Source organism: Mastomys coucha, unplaced genomic scaffold (assembly GCF_008632895.1).
Source record: "Mastomys coucha isolate ucsf_1 unplaced genomic scaffold, UCSF_Mcou_1 pScaffold6, whole genome shotgun sequence".
Taxonomy (NCBI): Eukaryota; Metazoa; Chordata; class Mammalia; order Rodentia; family Muridae; genus Mastomys; species Mastomys coucha.
In genome coordinates, this window is record NW_022196912.1 from 103,079,198 (window position 1) to 103,098,598 (window position 19,401).

Below are 19,401 nucleotides of genomic sequence, written 5' to 3' on the forward strand. Positions count from 1 at the left end.
GGTAATGAATTCACTTGTGCTCGCTTTATCTCTACCCAGGGGTGGGGTGTTTGGAGAGGAAGCAAAATGCTTTATTAAGGAAGTAAAGGCTGAGCCCAGGCTGCCTGCTTGCTTCCCTCCTCCCATGTCTGACTCTCTGGGGCTGGGAGTGGGGGCTGTGCCCATGTTGCAAATGCTTGCTCTGCAGCATAGTTTTCCAGGAATTTCAGGACACAGGAATTTTCACCCAGCTGTGTTGCGGGTTGCTGTTCAGCAATCTGAAGTTGCTTATCCAGCGTAAGTCAGAATGGGGAGCCTAGGGAGGAGGGAGGGGGACGCCTTCTAACATTTTTCTAAGCAGGAAAAAAAATGGAGGTGTTAGGGGCCCAGCTGGTGTGTGACTGCAATCAAGAAACGCAGCCTCCTACGTGGGCCTACGTGCTCATAGGAACCCCCTCATGGAGGCCTTGGGATGCTATTTGAAATATAGTCTATTTGGTTCAGTGAGTACTTATTGTAGGACTACTATGTGTCGGGTGAGGCACTGAGGTTAAGAGTATTGAGCAAGATAGACACATGCTCATATTGCTGCCTGGGCTGATTTTAAAGTGTGATAGATGCTCTGAAGTCAGAATGAAGGTTGGTCTTAGTGGCCCAGGGCTCCCTCTTTGTGCCTGGCAGAATAAAGACTGACATTTGAGTGTATGGCCAAGATACTAGAAAGCCTTCTTGGATTGACTGTTCTCATCCTAGGCGCTTCCCTAGCCAGAGGATGTTGGCTGAGATCAGGAGTGCAGTTATGAGAACCAGGACTAAGATGGAGCTGTGCTCTATTCATGCCCCCTAGCAGCAGCTCTCCATGGTGCATTTGGGTTTTGTAGAAGTCTTATGCTTATCAACTGTCTAATTGGGTAAATTTCGTGTATATGGTGGTTAGCTGATTCTCGGGGAGCACTTACAACGTGACATGTTGGGGCTGTTCTTTGTACATGTATGTGTGGTTTCTTTTCATGCTTCCAATCACCTCTACCATACAGTCATTTACCTGGTTTTACTGATGAAGAGACTGGGGTTGAAGAGGGTAAGCTATTTATCTGCGCATGGAAAGAGCTTAGATACTTAATGTAGCATTTCAGTTCTCAGATACCTCTCCCTATGCCTCCCATTCAGTTTGGCATTGAACAGTTTATCCCTTACCTATCGCCAACCTCCCCCTGGTTAGCTTACCTAGGGTGTCTTTAGTAATGCTGGAATCTGTTCATTTCATGGAGTGCCTTATAAGGTTCCCCTTTTCCTGCACATTCTGGATGATTTTTACTCTGCTCTGACATGACTTGGTGGTCTGTTCTGTAGAAGAGATTCGCATGCTGCCCTGTCCCCCCTCTTCTATCACTGTGAACCACAGACTTCTTGTAATTCCATATTATTTGCATTTTTAACCTCCCTCCACCAATCTCCATCCCACCTCCAGTTACTTTGTTGTTGATTTCTTGTCAATACATCCCACCCACTTTTCAAACTTTTATGACAGTTTTTTTAGTTTATATTATTAAAAAATAAGTATTAATTTATATTGTAGTCCTCTTAAAATAAGCATTTTATTGCTGTAGTCTTCTGAGTATCACATATTTTTTTAAAAAAGAATCAGTTATTACATTTGTTCTTTGACTATACATACACAGAGAGAGAGAGAAAAAGAGAGAATGAGAGAGAATTGAATTCAGATTATTGTCATTCTCTCTCTTCTTCTTATCACTAATATCCCCACCTCCCTATTAAACCCTCTACTACATTCATCTCTTTTTATCTTGTTTTGTTTTATGATCTAGAGGTTTAACCAGGACCATGTAGGTGACCATGAGTTTGTAACTGTCCCTCAGAACATAGTAGGCTCATCACTTGATAAACGGCTAAAGATAATGTATACTACTTCTCCAGCATCTATCATAATTCATCAGGGATGGGTAGGGCCATGTTTGTTCTTCTCTATTCTACACTTGACTATTGACAGGCTCAGTCTTGTGAAAACCATTTTAAGCAGTTCCTAGTGCTGTCAGATTATGATTGTATTGGCTCTGCAGTATCCAGAAGATAGGATTTCACCACTCTTCCTGGCTTAGGGTACTTGCATCCTTTCCACCCCTTTCTTTTCTTTCTTTCTTTCTTTTTTTTTTTTTTTTCGAGACAGGATTTCTCTGTGTAGCCCTGGCTGTCCTGGAACTCACTCTGTAGACCAGGCTGGCCTCGAACTCAGAAATCCGCCTGCCTCTGTCTCCCAAGTGCTGGGATTAAAGGTGTGTGCCACCACCGCCCGGCCTTTCCACCCCTTTCTAACACATTATTTGGAGGAGGTGATGTAGTTTCCTGTTTAGGGCTGAGCACTTGATCATCATTTATTTTCAGCATCTCAGGCAAATATGTGTCTCTGAACTCACCATTCATTATGAAGAGAAATTTCTAATTAAGAACAGTATAACATTTATCTTTTGGTATATATTTAGAAGGCAGCTTGGCATTGTGTTGATTTGGCTAAACAACATTAATTGTTCCCTCCTAAGGCCTAGAACCACCTGAGCGATAAATTTTAAAACTGGGTTTTCAGTATTATACATGAATTCCCTCTTGTGGAGTGGGCCTCAAAACCAGTCAGAGAGTGCTTGGGTCAGAGTGCTTGGTTGCCCACACAATGGTTGTGACACTGTTGTTCCAGTAAGTCCAACCTTCCTGGAAGATGGGTATTGTAGTTCATAGGGTTCTCAGCTAGAACACTGATGCCTTTCCGTTCTTGGCAGCCTACATTGTACCATCTGGAACTATGAAAGCTGGCCGGAGAGGAGGAAACTTCCACCTCTGTTCCAGGTTGATTTCTTTGTAATTTGCATGACAAGTGTGTGGTGCTTTCAGCAATAAGGTTTTACAAACTAGTTCCAATGGACATTCAAGAGAATTGATGAGAGTCTTTGGGGCCCCAATAACCAACCACTCATTAGGAGGTGTTCCACACATGTCTCCGGGAGATGTGTTTAATAACCCAGGGCTGTTATATGCAGCATTATGAAGCCATGCAGAAAGGCTATCACTTATCTACCTCTCTTTTTTTTTTTTTTAAAGTTGACTTACAAAGTAGTAGGTTTTCATGTGGCTTTTCCAAACTCTTATTATGAAACTGTGTTATAAAGAGGCAAAATGATTTGCCTTACAATAACTTGAGGGCTAGAATCAAAGTTGGGTAGCGACTGTACTGCATTCCACTAAAGAAAAGGCAGGAGATTAAGGAGAAGTGACTGACTCCAAAGACAACTGACTGGTTGCCAAGTGTGGTCCTCAGTGACCACAACAGACTTGCTGTGTGTTTGGCCTGAGTTTACAGATGCAAAGTGTGTTTCTGACTATGAGGAACATATTGCTGTGGAAAACATTAGCTAGTAAATGTAAACTTTACTGTGCGAGTATTAGAGAGGGAGAAATAGCTGAGAGTGAGTAACAAGAGAATGAGGTGATGACAATTGAAGATGGAGAGCCATCTATATCTACTGTCTCTTGCTGGACTTCAGGAGCAAGGTGGCAGGAATGATGTCTTGCACTTTTACTTCTCTGCTTATAATATGGTTTGTGGTGAGCTGTGGGTGGAGGGGTGACAGAGGCAGGAAAGAGGAGGAGCCACCAGTGGGATAAGCTGGAACAGTCGGCCTTGTCCAGAAGTGGGCATGCATAGAACTCAGAATTTGGAAGGCAAGGACCTGGGGTCAAAATCTGGTAGTGGACACTTTAGTGTGGAGAAGGTGAAGGTGAAAGGCAACTGAGCCATGAAGGCTGCAGAGATTGCCACTAGCTGCCATCCCAAAGCAACTTGTTCCTCAAATAGCTGCACAGCAAGACTCCCACCCACAGCCCGGAGATGAGTTGAACATTAGCCAGACAGCTGCATTCTCTTCCTAGTGTTCAAGTTCTAACTCCTGTGCTGTCAGACCCTCCCACCTGCCACATGAGGAGAAATCAGATGTTGCTCTCATCAGTCCACACTCTCTAGCTATTGTTGCTAAGGGCATTTGTATTTCAGAATATGTAGAGAGTTCTTAGCTTGGAATTCTAGCTGAGGCTGGGAAATCAGCTTCTTCGCCAAGGGTGGTGCCTCCTGGGTTTTAGGCTAACATTTCCTGACTTACTGTACCTTTACTGTTTATCCACTATTTTTTAGATGGAGAGACTGACACACAGAAAGACTCCCTAGTCTACCCTCAGACAGCAGAACAAAAAGAAAAAAAAATAGATCAAAGACAGTTACTGCAGTGAAGTACAAGCATTCTCCTTCAGAACAAGAGCAAGCAGAGTATAGTGTGATTTTTGTGACACCACACTCAACTTTTCACAGTTCTGATATTGGGTTGCTTTCTTTGGAGTGGTAAAAGGCCTCTTTAAAAATAAGAATATGGGATGCCATAAGTGTCAGGGCTTTTGGTTGTTTGTTTGTTTTGTTTTATTTAGTTTCTTGCTGGGTAAAATCAGAGCTAATTGGCCTCCATTAGTTTCAGGAATTGCTTTACAATAGCTCGCAGTGTGCTACAGGTAAATAAAAGCTATTACCTAAGAATGACTGTTGTAGGTGGGAGCTGCATCTCATGGTTGCTCTTACCAGGAAGGATGTATTTGTATAATTTTATTCTCCTTTTATTCTGACCTTTTATCAGGAAATAAAAACCTGCAGCTAAACATGACCTCTGAAATCATATAATTTATTTATATTCAGCATTTGTCAAGATGTTTTGATTGCATAGTTTAATCCTGAGAGTTCTTTATCTTTACACTGGCATAGTCAGAATTAGACTGAGACTAGAATACATTTATCAAGGAGCCATTTTTTTTCTGAAATAAACAAATTAGGTCCAAGCTTAGATAAACCATTTCTTATTATTCCAATTCCTTTTTATTTTACTGAATTATTTTTAGCCAGACCAGTTTTGCTTTGTATGTTTTCTATCATGAAGAGTTGATTTATTGACCAGTTATTGTTATTTGTGTGTGTGCCTATCAGATTTCATCTAGATAGCCTGCACTTTTGGAGTGTTCTTTTATGGCTATTATTTCAACCACATTCAGTTTTTTCAGGTACAATTTGCAGGTCTATATTTTATCAAGAATGTTTGATTCTTCCCCTTAATTTTTTTAGCTGACAATTCTATTTTGTTTGTATTTCTCTCCTGACATATATATGTGTGTATATGTATACACATATATATGTATACACACACATATATGCATGTGTGTATATATACACACACATATACATACATATATATGTGTGTATATATGTGTATATGTATATATACTTGTGTGTGTATATATGTACATATCATATATATACACATACATATATATATGTGTGTGTATGTATGTATGTATGTATTTTTCAGATCAGTTTTTATAGTCTGAAGAACCACATTCTCCATTCTTATACTATGAAAGTCAGTTTTCTCCTGATATGTTCTCATCATACTTGAGGACTCCAAATATTCTGCATTGTTTATTGAGACAGGTGACTCAGAGGATGAAGAAACCCATGACAGATCATATATAAAGTGAGGGCCATGTGCTTTGGGCTGCTTCAGAATATGTAGTCCCTTGTGTTGCTAAGTTCGGGTAATCTTGAGGGTATGCCTTCCTCCTCCTACCCACTTCCAACTTCTCTTTGAGGGTAGCACAGTTCCTACTGACTGACCTTTCAGAATAGGAAGCTAGGGCCATAGTTCCAAGCCCCTTGACTTCTCTCTACTTTCTAGCCTGGCCTGTCTTACACCCTGTGTGCACTGGGGTGACATAATTTACAAACAAGAAGGACAGAGAAAGGAAAAAAAATCCTCCGGTGAAAAATGAGGTCAGTGGCAGTTTGGGAGGGGAGGGAGTCCAGGCCTTGCTCTCCCATCCTTTCTGCTGCCTGGCCTGCAGCCATCAGGTCAGCAGTGGTGCTGTTGGGAACTGACATCTGTGTGGGGGTCAGGGCAATGCCAGTGCCAATGCTTTTGTGAGGAGGCCTGTAACATGAGAAAGGTCTGTTCCCCAGCCGCTGCGACTCCCTCCCTCTCAGAATGTATTTGTCTGGATTACTCTAAGGGGGATATTAGTGTTGTCTAATAGTGGCCCCAGATTTATCAAGGGATTTGTTTGATTAATTCCAGAGCATTGGACAGCAGATGGGTTAGAGCTCAGCCCTTTGGGGAGGGCCCACATTCTCCACCCGTAGCCCTTTCTAGGGCGAGGGAGACTTTCCTGTCTTCCACACATCCTAAGTGTCCAGGCTCTAGCATTTTGGAACTCACTGTTGGACAGTTAAAAACATTGTCCACTGCCAAGATGCATTAGTAGGTATTCAGAAATATCCCCACTCTGTCCTGCTTTCCCTCTAAAAAAGCTCAGAGATTTGACCACTTGGCTTTCCTTCCTGCCCTTTCCTACCATAGGTTTCTCCCAAAGTCTAGGTCATCGCCCTAGAGGCTGGCTGTGGATCAATAAGAATAGTAGTGAGCTGGGATGCTGATGACCCAAATACTGGCTCAGATACATAGACATATCTTTTTGGTTTGTGCTCTGTCCTCTCGGCCTGTCACACTGTCCTATACGATGCTGATGCTGTGGAAATAATCGCAGCTACTGTGTAATTGCTCGTTTGTCTGACACTTGTGGGTTCCTTCTGCAGTTAAACTTTAAACCTCAAGAGAACAAGTCCTATATTTACTTTGTTCATCTGCTGCCACCCTTGCGCATTAACACTGCCACTGGGGCACGGGTAATATGCAAGGAATGTGTCAGTGAGGTGAACCTGAAAACAAAAAGATGAGTCCTAGCACGGTGGCTCCACCTACAATCCCAGCATTCTGGAGGTGGAGGCAAGGAGGACTGAAGAAACTTTGAGACTTGGCTGCATTACAGAGTAAGACCTTGCCTCAAAGACAGAAGAAACAGCTCAAAAGCCAAGAAACAACAAGGATGGATTTGAGACATCCCAAGACTCTTCCACTTTAGAAATTCTGTTCATCTTGTATTCACTCTGAAACAAAGCCCACTTGGTAGTATTGTTTTTAAACCACTTTTAATTTTAGTGCCACAGCTGTTACAAGATAAAAAAACTGGTGATTAATAATAATGACAAGAACTTTAAAATGCATGTGATGTATGTGATATTCTTTTTTAGGGAATTTTCCTCCTCTTACTTCTTGTAAGTAGGATATCTGCTGTGCTCTCTGACCTCCCTTGGGAAGGGCCTGTAGGAGTCCCACTGATCCCCTTGTAATGGGATAGGGACTGATTAGTAGTAGTCTTCCTGCAAAGGTTTCAGGCTCTGTTAGAGCCATAGGAACATAAGAGCCTTTTGCTTTACAAAGGGGCTGGGGGAGGAAGGAGGGAGGTGCCAGCCTTGCTCATTTTAGGAAAAGGAGAAAAAAAAAAGGCAAGAAAAAACTGTTTGGAGAGGTTAATAAGGAAAAGCAGAAGTGCCAATAGCATGGAGCCTCTTGGGAGGACTTTGTGCTTGCTTTTTGGCTTCTTCAAGTAACTAGAAACTCTTTGTCTCCCTACAAGGCCCCTGCTGGGTAGCACTCCTTGGAGTGCTAACTTGAGGCAGTATGTGGCCCCTTCCTTATTAAGCCAATGGTAAATGCTGCTAGTCAATCCTCAGACTCCTTTTATCAAAAGTCCATGCGTGCTTTCATATTCTTCCTTAACTCATTATTCCCAGGTGTTATTAATCAAATAAAAGGAAAGTGATGCCTATTGAGCTAGCCAGATGGTTGGGCATTTTCTATGTATGGGCCTCTTCTGTCTTGCTGGGGAACTCTGAAATGGATACTGTGATCGGGTTACAGAAGTTAAATTACCTCCTGAAGATCATGCACAGGCACTTTGGCATTTGAACCTTTCTTTACACTGTAAGTCTCCCAGGGAGTCTGAACCTCAGGGGTGTCAGTTGACCAGTGGTCAGTTATGGTGACAGGTTCTTAAAAAGGTTCCTCTCTACTTAATTGTTGCTGTCTTTCCTCAAAGGTCCACTTTCAGGTTTCTGAAGGAAGAGTTTGAAGCATCCTCTGTCAACCCTATGTCCCCCATTAGCTTTAAGTACAGTAATAGATGGCTTTGAACAGCTACCCTATGGAGTTCAAGTGCCTTCTTGGTTTGTTAGATTTATAGCTAACTGCATGCAGGGTAGTCCTTTTGAGTCTCTGGTGTCCAAGTCTGTGTGTGATGTACAGGAAGTGGTTGGTGAGTATTCCTTATCTCAAATTGAACCAGATACAAAGTTCACCCTGAGAACAAAGAAAGGATGTGGATTAAGGCTCCTAGTGAAATTTAAGCCTTACAGCTATTTTGAAAACCTCAATTGCAAAATCGATCATCAATAGGAGGAGAGGACCTCGGCCCTGTGAAGGTTCTGTGCCCCAGTGTAGGGGAATGCCAGGGCCAGAAAGTGGGAGAGGGCGGGGTGGCAGGCATGGGGAGGGGGGAGGCAACAGGGGTTTGTTTTTGTTTGTTTTTTTTGTTTTTTGGAGGGGAAACTGGGAATGGAGAAATTCGCATATAAATAAAGAAAAAAAAAAGAAAAAAAAAAAAGAAAAAAAAGAAAACCTCAAAGCCAGCCTTTCTCAAACTCACTCTGCGATAAGTAGGTATTTTATTTGAGCAAGTATTCCAAAAATACACATCATCTGTGACCAGTGGGACAGTATCTTTTTTGGAGGGCACAGTGTAACAGTGTATGTTCTTATAGGTGAGGTTTCCTGAAGTTTTAGATACTTGATTGCATTTTAAAAATTCAATGCCATCTAGATTTACTGGATCACAGACCCCCTACCTTTTTTCTATCCCCAAGAAATGCATATTCACTTTTTGCGTGGTACTGTATTTTTATAAAATTCATATTTTGATTTCTTGCCCCAGCTTGTCTTCTTTCTCTGAAATATGGATCCCAGGATCACCCCCTGTGGCAGATATCATGAATATTACAGCATACACTGTGCTCTGGAATGTTTAGTGGCCATCAGTTATTTTCATCAGTTACTCACAGGTCGTGGAACAATCCACGTTAGTTTTCTGAAGTTTGTCTCCTTGTCCTGAAAGGCAGCTGAGTTGTGTGATTAGTTAGCCTAATAATTAGGATGATATGCTGGAGGGGAAAGGGCTTTGATTTCAGAGAAATTGAGTATAAATCTAAGGAAACTGCATAGACTTAAGGAGGTTAACTTCTAAGTCTTGGCTTCCCTGGTATGAGGTGGAAATAACAATAGTTCTACCAATAAGAGTTAGTGAAGTTATATGACCACACAGCCCCACCTCAGGTGGTGAATTACAGTACAGGATGTCTTCTGTATTATAATGATCCCTGAAGTTGTCTTCTGAGGGTATGCCTTTTAAACTTCTATTGAATGATCCTGTTGTATTTAGAAAGTCTAATGAATTATCTAGTATAGTGGTAAATAAGGATTGATATTTGATTTTTATTTTTGGACTGAATACATGGATCACACATTAGTTTGATGTGTATAGGGTGCATCCATATTTATAGTTTCTTTTTTTTGGGGGGGAGGGGGGTTTCTCTGTTTAGCCCTGGCTGTTCTGGAACTCATTCTGTAGGCCGGGCTGGCCTCAGACTCAGAAATCTGCCTTCCTCTTCCTCCCAAGTGCTGGGATTAAAGGCGTGTGTCACCACTACCCGGCACATTTATAGTTTCATTCAGACTACACAGCAACCTGGTCATGTAATAATGTTCCCAGTCCCATGATTAATGGAAAATGAGGCCAAAAAGGACTGAGTAGTCCAAGGTCACCTGGCTGAGGCTAGAGAACCAAGTCTGCAAACCAAATTTCTACAAATGAAATGTGGTTTTTACACACAATGAAGACTTCATCCCTTACAAAGAAGGGGATTCTGAAACATATCACAACATGGATGAACCTTGAGGATGTTATGCTAAATGAAACAAACCGACCACAGAAGGATGATTACCAAAAGAGTCTACTTATGTGAGATATCTAGAGTAGTCAACTTTATAAGGATGGGAAGTAGAGTGGTGGCTACTAGAGAGAGAGGGATAAGCATCTTATGGGTATGGAGTTTCAATTTTGTAAGAAGATGCTGGAGAAGGATATAGATGGTGGTGAGATTTGTACACCATTTTGAATTATGTAATGCATCTAAATTATTATTTAAAAATAGAGGCTGAGAATGTGACTAGAGCATCTTACTGAAGATCATTGGCTCAATCTCCAGCACTGAGACAAAAATAGGATAAGATGTTAGGTTTCATGTAATATGAATTTTACCACAACTTTTTAAAAACTAGGAAAACAAAAACACCATAGGCTTTGACTTCAAGTCCAGAGTCTTCCTTTCCTGCCTTCCACCCCAGTGCCCACTGAGCTCCAACATAGCATATTTTCATTCTACAGCTCTTCTGGATACTCAATCAGAAAGTCTTGCAGAAACTCTGAGAGACCACCTGCTTCTTCTAAAACAGTCTTCTAACTGGAATGAACTCCAAGAATGTAGAATCTTTTCAGAGAGTCAGGGATTCTTGGAAAGAAAGCAGATCCCTCCTCCCCCAGGGAATCACTGGGCTGAAGTAATACAGTAATTATGATTAGCAGTGTGGACCAGTGCTTCCTGTGTGCAAGGAACCTTGCTCAGTGCTTTGTATACATTAGCTTCTTATGACCTTTCCACCAGTCTTTCTAGGTAAGGGGGAACTGTTGCCACTTATACATGGGGGAAGTTAGGGTTCCAAGAGGTTAGTTAATATGCCTGAGTGACCATGTGTGGAAGAATCAGGATTTTCGTCCAAGTTGATTTGAATCCAGAAGCCGCCACCTATTCCTTCTGTGTTGTAGGAGATGGAAGACCTTAAGAAGCCTATTTCTAGGGAGTTTTCTACCATAGAACTTGATGGATTTCTTTCCTATGATATGCTTTTCTAAGTCTTACTGCAGATGGGTGTCTTCTCATTTAGCTCAATACCTACCTCTCTTGGTTTCCTGTTGTTCCTTAAGTTGCAGGGAACAACTCCTATTCCTTTCCTTAGGAAACTGGCAATGAACATGGGCTGTGAGGACTTTTCAAAAGGCATTGTCCTATTGGCTGGGAGACTGCTATAGCTGTACACCTCATTGCCTATGGTTGGGAAGTGTGATCTGCTAGAGATGCTTTCTGCTTGAAGGCTTAAACAGGTCAATAGAAGCTCAGTGTGTCACTTTTAGTACACCAGGTATGTGTCTACAAGCTGGCAATGAAAGTAGTAATTTTCAATCATTTTTTTTCCTAAATGTTTTCTATGTGCCTGGCTTTGAGCTAAACACTTCCTATGCATCATCTCATTCCATCCTTGCAACAGTCAGATAAATTAGGGACAGTCAGTTCTGGTATAATGCTTGTTTTGAAAATGCAAATTTGTTCCAATGCAATTGATATATTAGGGAACACTTTGAGCATTGTAATTTTCTTCTGATTATACATGATTTTGTTCAGGAGAAGCACTAGGTATTGTTAGCTGAACCAAGCTCAGCAAACAAGCCTCAACTGGGCTCCTCAAACATGCTCACCTTAAACGGAAGCCAGGGACTTTAGCTCCCATGTGTGATGTGAGACCCATCCTATATGTGATGTTGCAACTTCCTGTATAGTTGCAGGTGATTTGACTGCTCAGGAATTCACAATCTCTTTACTCATGCAAGCAAAATCTCAGGTCTTCAAAAATGTTCCATATCTATTGTGTTCCTACATGTTTCTTAATATGCATGAAACTGGTTCTTACTTTGTATTAATGTGCCACTGATGTAGTTTTTGGTTAGTGGATTTTGGTTAGTGATTTTTACTGTGTGACCCAGAAAGGTAAAGATGGTCCCAGGGAACCTGGCTATGCTATACTTATTCCCATAGAGTAAAAGAGAACATTGGAACTAAGAAATTTGCCAAAATTGTTTTTAATAAGTAGCAAAATCATATCTCAAATAGACTATTTTACCTCTAGTTACACTCAGAATCTCCAAGATACCATCAGGAGGTTGTCTGCAGGTCTCTGTATGCAGAACATGTTGACTCTCTTCTCCTCCCAGTCAAACTCTCATTCTTTCAAGCAAAACATCTACAAGGTCATAAGGGCCCCTAATGGTGTTTGAGTAAAGCAGTGGCCTGGACCATAAACATGACTTTGGGATTTATTTTTTCCTGTTCCCCATAATGTTGTTGCTTCTAAGGCTGTCTGATACCTATTAGGCACTACTCAGTGTTTTGTCTTAAGATCTAGAGTTATGCTCATTAAAGAACAAAATCATGTACCCCCAGAGCTGGGAGCTCAATAACAGATAAGTAGGCTCTTGTGTCAGGGGTGAAGTTAACTGCAGGGTCCACTCTTTCCTGTTTGGGAGCCCAGACAAAACTCAGCCTGCAGGAGCTTCCTTCCTGGCAGATCTTTTTAGGACTTAGCTAGAAGAAATATTTCCATGGATGTGTGTTCTTGGAGAAGGGACAGTGTTAGATTTACTCTCTCTCAAGTCTAGGGGATGAGATAGACCATTGAGGAAGAACAATTTTTGCTTTGATTTTATTCCTGAGATGTGGCCTTGTATAATACTCAATAGAAGGCCACAAGATGTCTGCTCTGATGTATGAGAGCCTGAGCAAGAGTACACATGGAAGCTAGTGACTGATCTATCTCTTCTCTACCTCCAGCACTATGAAGGCCCTGAAATTCATTAATAGGAGATATGTAGCCCTTGAAGTCCACAGCTCTGTAGGCAACTTTTCCTTGTCAACTTGTGTGTGTGTGTGTGTGTGTGTGTCCTCGACAACTTCTTTGGGTGTGTGTGCTCGTGTGCACATGTGCTTGTGTATGTGTGTATATATGTCTACTCATGAGCATGCATATTCATGTGTGTAGAGGCCAGAAGTCAATACTAGGTGTTGTTCCTTAGGTTTTCTCAACCTTATTTTGTGAGACAGGGTCTCTTAGTGGGACCAGAAGCTAGCCTGTTAGTCTAGACTGGCCAGCAGGCTCTAGTAATCTGTTACCATGCTTGACTTTTTGGCATGAGTTCTTGGGTTCCAACTCTAGTACTCAAGCTTGCATCTCAAACACTTTACCTATCAAACTATCCCCTCTGTACCCTTGGCCTTTTCTTAACAATGGAGCACATATAACAGCGGATGATCTGCTTTTGGAGAATTGCTTTTAGAAAGAGGCCCCTGTGGAGTTTGGGGCCTCTCATTTGTATCTTCTGGGATCAATTGCTTTCTGTCTTATTTTGAGGTCTTATCTGGTATATTCTGAGTCTGAGAGGTCTTAGTGACAATAGAGCTAAGTGCATCCTGTTTAGGTTTCAATTTCCTTACCTGTAGAGCAGGGCTCCTTCCTGTTAGGTATATGGCAAGCATTAAATAAAATGGCACATCTAAAGCCCATGACACAGTGCCCAGGGCACTTAAAATTTCATATATATATATATATATATATATATATATATACGAACTTTAGGATGCTTAGTGTTGTGTTTATCTCACTTTCTTCTTATAGTTACCTTTCTTTGGAGGTGATGCTATCAGAATGTTAACTAACACACACACACACACACACACACACATACACACACACACATACTCATACACAGATAGAGAGAGAGAGAGGGAAAAGAAGAAGAGAGAGGGAGAGAGAGAGAGAGAGGTCAATGGAATGGCCAGGTTGCCAGGATTCAAGACCTGGCTCTATAGACCTTGTAACTTAGCTCCCTAAGCTTTCTGCCCATCAAGTCCCTTAGCTGTAAACTGCAGGTGACAAGAGCTTCCACTTCTCAACATAGTTGTTGTGCAGTACCTGGCACATAGAAACCCCAGTTAATATTAACTGGTAATTTAATTTCCTTCATGTAGAAGAAGATAAGCATTTCATATATATTACCAGAAATCCATTCTGAGGCCAAACATCAGGGATATCAGACTAGGGTGTAGCCACAGATGTTTCTAGATCCTGTCTGGCTGTTCCTAATTCTGATGCTAGTATCCCCAGCACCCCTCTGCCAGTGCCTGGAGTTCATGTGTGGGAAAGCATCTTTGGGCGTTGCGACGCAATGAAACACATAATACAATGAAACAACTTTGAAGTTGATCCTTACCTTCCTCCCTATCTGAGGCAGGATGGCCCTGTCATTTCCTGCAGCATATACCAGGCTATCTGGCCTGTGAGCATTCAGGGATGATCTCCTGTCTCCGCCTTCTGTCTTCCCTTAGGAACAGTAAGGTTGCTAAGATATGCTTAACCTTGCCTGGCTTTTTAAATGGGCTCTGGGGATTTGAACTTGAGTCCTCATCCTTGTGCTGTAAGTACTTTGTCTGCTCAGCCATCTCCCTAGTCTTGCATCAATATTTGAAGGGAACAGAAAGTGGGTGGGGGCAAATTGTAGAAGCGGGGGGACCATTGACAACCAGATTTAGTAGTATGCTCACTGGTGCCAGTGCTTTTTCAGCCACCCCCTGCTGGTTTATTTTCTCACACTGCTGGGTCTGTAGTTTTCCAGAGTGACACTGCATTCAAATCTATATTCTATTTTCTCTCCTGGAAAATAGGTCAGACTCAAGGCAGAGTTCACCAGGTGGTGTCCCCTAAGGTTTGCCTGGGACTGTCCTTCAGGACTCTGGCGGTGCATCCTACTTCATGCTTCCTAAGCCTCCACTAGGGATGTGAGGCAGTATGGAAGAAGAAATTGGGGGAATTTTGGACTCTTGGTTCTTTTTTATTTTTTTAACTTCTTCACTTTACATCCTGTTCACTACCCCACTGCCAGTCACCCCTCCCACAGTCCTTCCCCCTTCCCCCTCCCCTTCTCCTCTTAGCAGGTAAGGGCACCCGGGGATTCCCCCACCCTGGCACATCAAGTTTTGCAAGGCTAGGGGCACTCTTTCCCACTGAGGCCAGGCCAGGCAACCCAGCTAGAAGAATATATCCCACATATAGACAACAGCTTTTCAGATAGCCCCCTGCTCCAGTTGTTTAGGACCCACATGAAGACCAAGCTGCACACCTGCTACATGTGTGTGGGGAGACCTAGGTCCAGTGCATGTATGCCCTTTGGTTGATGGTTCAGTCTCTGAGAGCCCCAAGTTCCAGGTTCATTGATTCTGTTGGTCTTTCTGTGGAGTTCCTATCCACTTTGGGGCCTGTAATGTTTTCCCCAAACTCTTCCATAAGAGTCCCCAAGCTCCAAACAATGTTTGGCTATGGGTGTCTACATGTGTCTGGGACTCTTGGTTCTTAATATGATCGAGTCCAAATGAGGGGTGAGATGGGAGGGAGGTTCTCTAGAGAGGGTCACATATCAGAGTGTTTATAGTGGTGAATGGAGGGGCCATTGTTTTCCACAATAGTTAGAAGCTTCCCTGCAACAAGTTGCTTCCTTTGAACTCATGGCTGAAATCGTTTTTGAATACGTGATCAGCATCTGTGAGTGCAGATAGAAATACCCTGATTGACAGCTTCTCTGGCTGTGATGCTGAAGAAAGAGGGCAAAGAGTGATGGTGGGTTTCAAATCCCCCTCATTTTTTTGCATCCTCTAGTTGGAGTGGAGAAGTCTCAACGGAGGTGGCTTCAGATTAGGTCAGGAAGAGTTTCTATCAGGGTTAGTTTACCATTGAGTACCTTTTGGGCATCTGTGACCTGCTGAGAACTGCATGTGAGTGGCAGAGCTGGGAGGGAAGTGGCAGGTTCAGGGTTCTGGTCCTCAGAGCTCTTGTCCTATCAGTAGAAAGCACCCACCATCAGAGTGGGTCCTGAGGGTGGCCTGACAGGTGATGTTTTCTTGTCTGAACAGTCTTCATCAGATATACGGAAGACTCCCCTTCTTCAGGCGTTAGTCCAAATATAACATCATTTCCTTTGAAATTCCTCTTTACTAATCTTTTCTGACATGGGGACTCCTGCCAACACTTACCTTATTTCTTCTTTCTTCATGACACTAATTGCTAGGTCATGTCACATTATAAATGTATGCCTGTATTTTTTATACCTCCTATTTAAACTCAAGACTATTGCCCATCTCGTTCATTCATTGCTTGTATCTTCCATGGAGAAAGTATGGTTTGGCCTATAATTGGCACTCCATTAATATGTATTGAATGCGAACACAGTATTTCCATGGATACGGCTCAATAAAATAGATACCTTAAGGGTCTCTGTTTATAGAAGAGGAGATTGAGTCTCAGACATGCTGAGGCAGTTGCCTGTGAGTGGAAGGCAGAGCTGGGATTCAATTCTAGGTCAGTTAATCCACTCCTATCCTACAAAGAGGCCTTGATTTCTCCCATGTTGCTTAAGGAAAGTGTGTAGTCAGTCTGTAGATGGTGACAAAGGTGGAAGCTAGTCATTTCCTAATAATTCCAGTGAAATTCCCTTGGAAGACTTTCATTGCTTAGGGCTTGGGTCACATATCTGTTACTGGTCCAGAAGATAGCATATTCCTAAAATCTGAGTGGCCACAGAGCTCCTCTTAGAACAGGGGTCATCTTTACCAAACACAGGGATTAAAGGTGGGGAAGGGGAGTCCCTAGAAGAGAGCTGGCGATAACAATAACAAGAGAGAAGCAGCCAAGTTCTTTACCCTCTCCCTTTAGACATCCTCCCATCCCCCAGCCCCAGGGGATATCTTTCTCTTTACCTCCTGCCTTTTCTATTTCATTTGAGGAGGGGTCAAAATTGAGTCCAGAAATCCAAGTAACTCACTGCTTCCTGAGGTGTCTGTATTCCTATAGCTGGAACAACAATCACAATGACCTGCGGTCACTGACAGAGCTCAGATATTACTCTCCCATCCTTGCCTGGTGCAAAGGACTTTTAAGGATGTTATTGTTGCCCCTCTGTGATGAGAAGACTTACTGTGGTTTTGTGTATGACCACAACTGCACTGAGTTAAAAGTACAAGGGCTAAAACAGAAGTAATCATGGGATTCTTTTTGACCCCTGGTTCTGCTCACACCAGACTCTCCTTCTGCACTGATGGATGGGGTGAGGAACGGAGGTGGGATGGGGTCAGAGCATTCATCCAAATTCATAACTAGAAGCAGTGCACCTGAGTCAGAGGCTTACTTCCTGTGGTCTCTTGGTGTTTCCAGTGAACCATCTGGTCAATAAATGTTGGCCACTCTGTCTGTGGTGATTCAAAATGATAACAATCAGAGCTGCTACTGTTTATGCAGTGTTTGCCTGATACTAAGTGCTCTGCAAGCATTTAAGTCTCCTAACACCCTCATGGGGGAGGCTCTGTTCCCATTTTTGCGGCAGAAAGAAGATGAATTAGAAGTTCACTGATTGGCCTAAGGCTGCCGAGCAAGCTGGGATGTGAGCTCAGACCTGTCTGTCTCCAAGTTTGGGATTGTAATCACAGTGGGAAAATAGGTGACTAATCGACATGCAAAGACCTTTGGGGTTCCAAGGGATTCTGTCTCACTGGGTCTTGGAGCCCTCAAAGAGTTTGTATGAACAACAGTGTTGGCATTCTCACCACAGATATCCTGTTTAATTAAGGGGTATTTTAATGAGACCACTATTCTAGGCAATCCATCAGTCACAGTTAATGGCCCCACTTAGTTATTCACATAGCATCCTTCTCCTACCCACCTCTTCTACTTTACCTCTTTTCTTTCCCTCTCTTACCACTCCACTCCTAAATCTAACTTACCGGAAAACCTGGAAGGGGGTGTGTCTAAGAATGACTCAGAGTTCTCTAGAAGTGCCTTTGAACATATATAGCTACCAGGGATTGCAGGGCACACACTGGGTGAATCCTCAGCTGTTGCTGTGACTATATCACTCCCAGATGCTAGGGCACAGCTCAGTCTGGTTAAGAGCTCTGGGTTTTCCTGGGATACAAACCCTAAGGATGTACTGCACCGATCTGATTGTAGTCATTTCGTTATTGGCATGGAGAGCGTTGTCTGTCTCGTTCTGGCAGCAGGTTAAAGCCACAGAGGATTCCTAATGATCTACTCATGGGGTAACTGGGAGAGTCTTACCCATCTTTCCTGTGGTGTGAGAGTGCTTCTGTTAGCCTACAAATTAAACTGGATCCTATATGTCTTGAGAGATCTGGGCTTCAGTTGAATGAATGTTGAGCTAGATGAGACCCAGAGATGGAGGATTATTTCCTGAGCTCTGAGTCTGAACTGGTTGTGTAACCTTGGAAAAAATCTATCAGTGTCTTTATAACAACAACAACAACATTAGAGAAGCCTATGGTCTTCCCGATCCACCATCCAATGATTCTAAGTGCATCTACCAGGACTGCCTGGTGATGTGTGGTTTCTGAAGCAGCCTCTTGTTGCACACAGCTCTAGTAAATGCTGCTAAACTGAGTTTTTAACAATGCCTTAGGCTGTTCTCCCTGAGGTTTCCCAGCACACTCCTATTTCACATCTGAGAGAGGGAGGAGGAAGAAGATATCCCATTGCTGATGAAGATGATGGGCGTGGACTGTTCCGTGGGTCTTAAAAGTTCTTTGGCTTAATTCATGTGTCAACCTTTCCAGGGCCCTGTGTTCAATTATGGTTGACAAAAGTGATTTGCATGGGTAATCTTTGTCATTAGTGATGGGGTGAAAAGCAAGCAGAAAAATTATCTGTGTTAGGCGGCAGGGTTTCAATTTCGATGGTGAGTGTTTGGCTCACACACAGTCTCATGCACACACTGCTGTCTGTGATGAAGGATGGTCACTGAGAATGTAGAGAGGCAGGGGGCTGTAAATGTTTTGTCATCCTCTGCCCTTCTGCCCTACATGCTAACCAATGCTGCAGCTTGCTCTTAATGCTGATGCCTCTTTTTCTTTCTTCCTCAAGGGAGTGGTTAATTCGTTTTTCTCTCTGCTGGGAAACCTCGCTTGACTTTGTGTCCAGTGTTTGGTATCTGGGAATGAGGAAGGTTTGCGTGGGTGTCAGTGTGCAGAACCAATCAGAATATTTTAACTGATATTCTTACAGGATTCTAGGTTGCTTGGCTCTTCGGAGCCCTATCTGATTCCAGGATGATATCTTTCCGGACAGATGGGTGGCTTACCTCTTTTGCTACATGCACAGTGAAAAGGGAGCTTGATTCCTTGGCTTGCATGGGTGGTTTTTTGGGTGAAGGTAGAAATGTGGGAGCTTGCATGACCTTCATACACATGCAAGAACACATGGTATTGTGTGTGGGTGCACTGCTAACACTCGTCTCCATTTCTCTCTCCTCTCCTTTTCCTTTGCTTTGAAATTGCTGCCACAGATGTCAGTCAAGGTCCAGGTGAGTCTTTGTTTGCACAGCTGTTGTGGGGACTTGCCTTCTGCTAGACTGTGCATGGTTTGATTCTGAGTGACCTCTTTTCCTAGGGATTAAAAAAATCTTAGTATGTTGCATTTTCACTGATTTTTC

General features: G+C 42.7%; 1 protein-coding gene across 22 annotated transcripts in view; it reads left to right on the forward strand.

Annotated features, from left to right (window-relative positions):
- The window catches only part of Nrxn3 (neurexin 3), a 1,683,426-nt gene that overhangs the window by 170,024 nt on the left and 1,494,001 nt on the right, over window positions 1-19,401 (forward strand). For all 22 annotated transcript variants that reach the window (XR_004114172.1, XR_004114173.1, XM_031355959.1 and 19 more), the window contains one exon: window positions 19,255-19,272. Coding sequence is in view for 20 of the 22 variants with exons in the window: in XM_031355959.1 (XP_031211819.1) it covers window positions 19,255-19,272 (18 nt within the window). In the remaining 2 variants the exon portion in view is untranslated. The remainder of the gene's footprint in view (window positions 1-19,254; window positions 19,273-19,401) is intronic.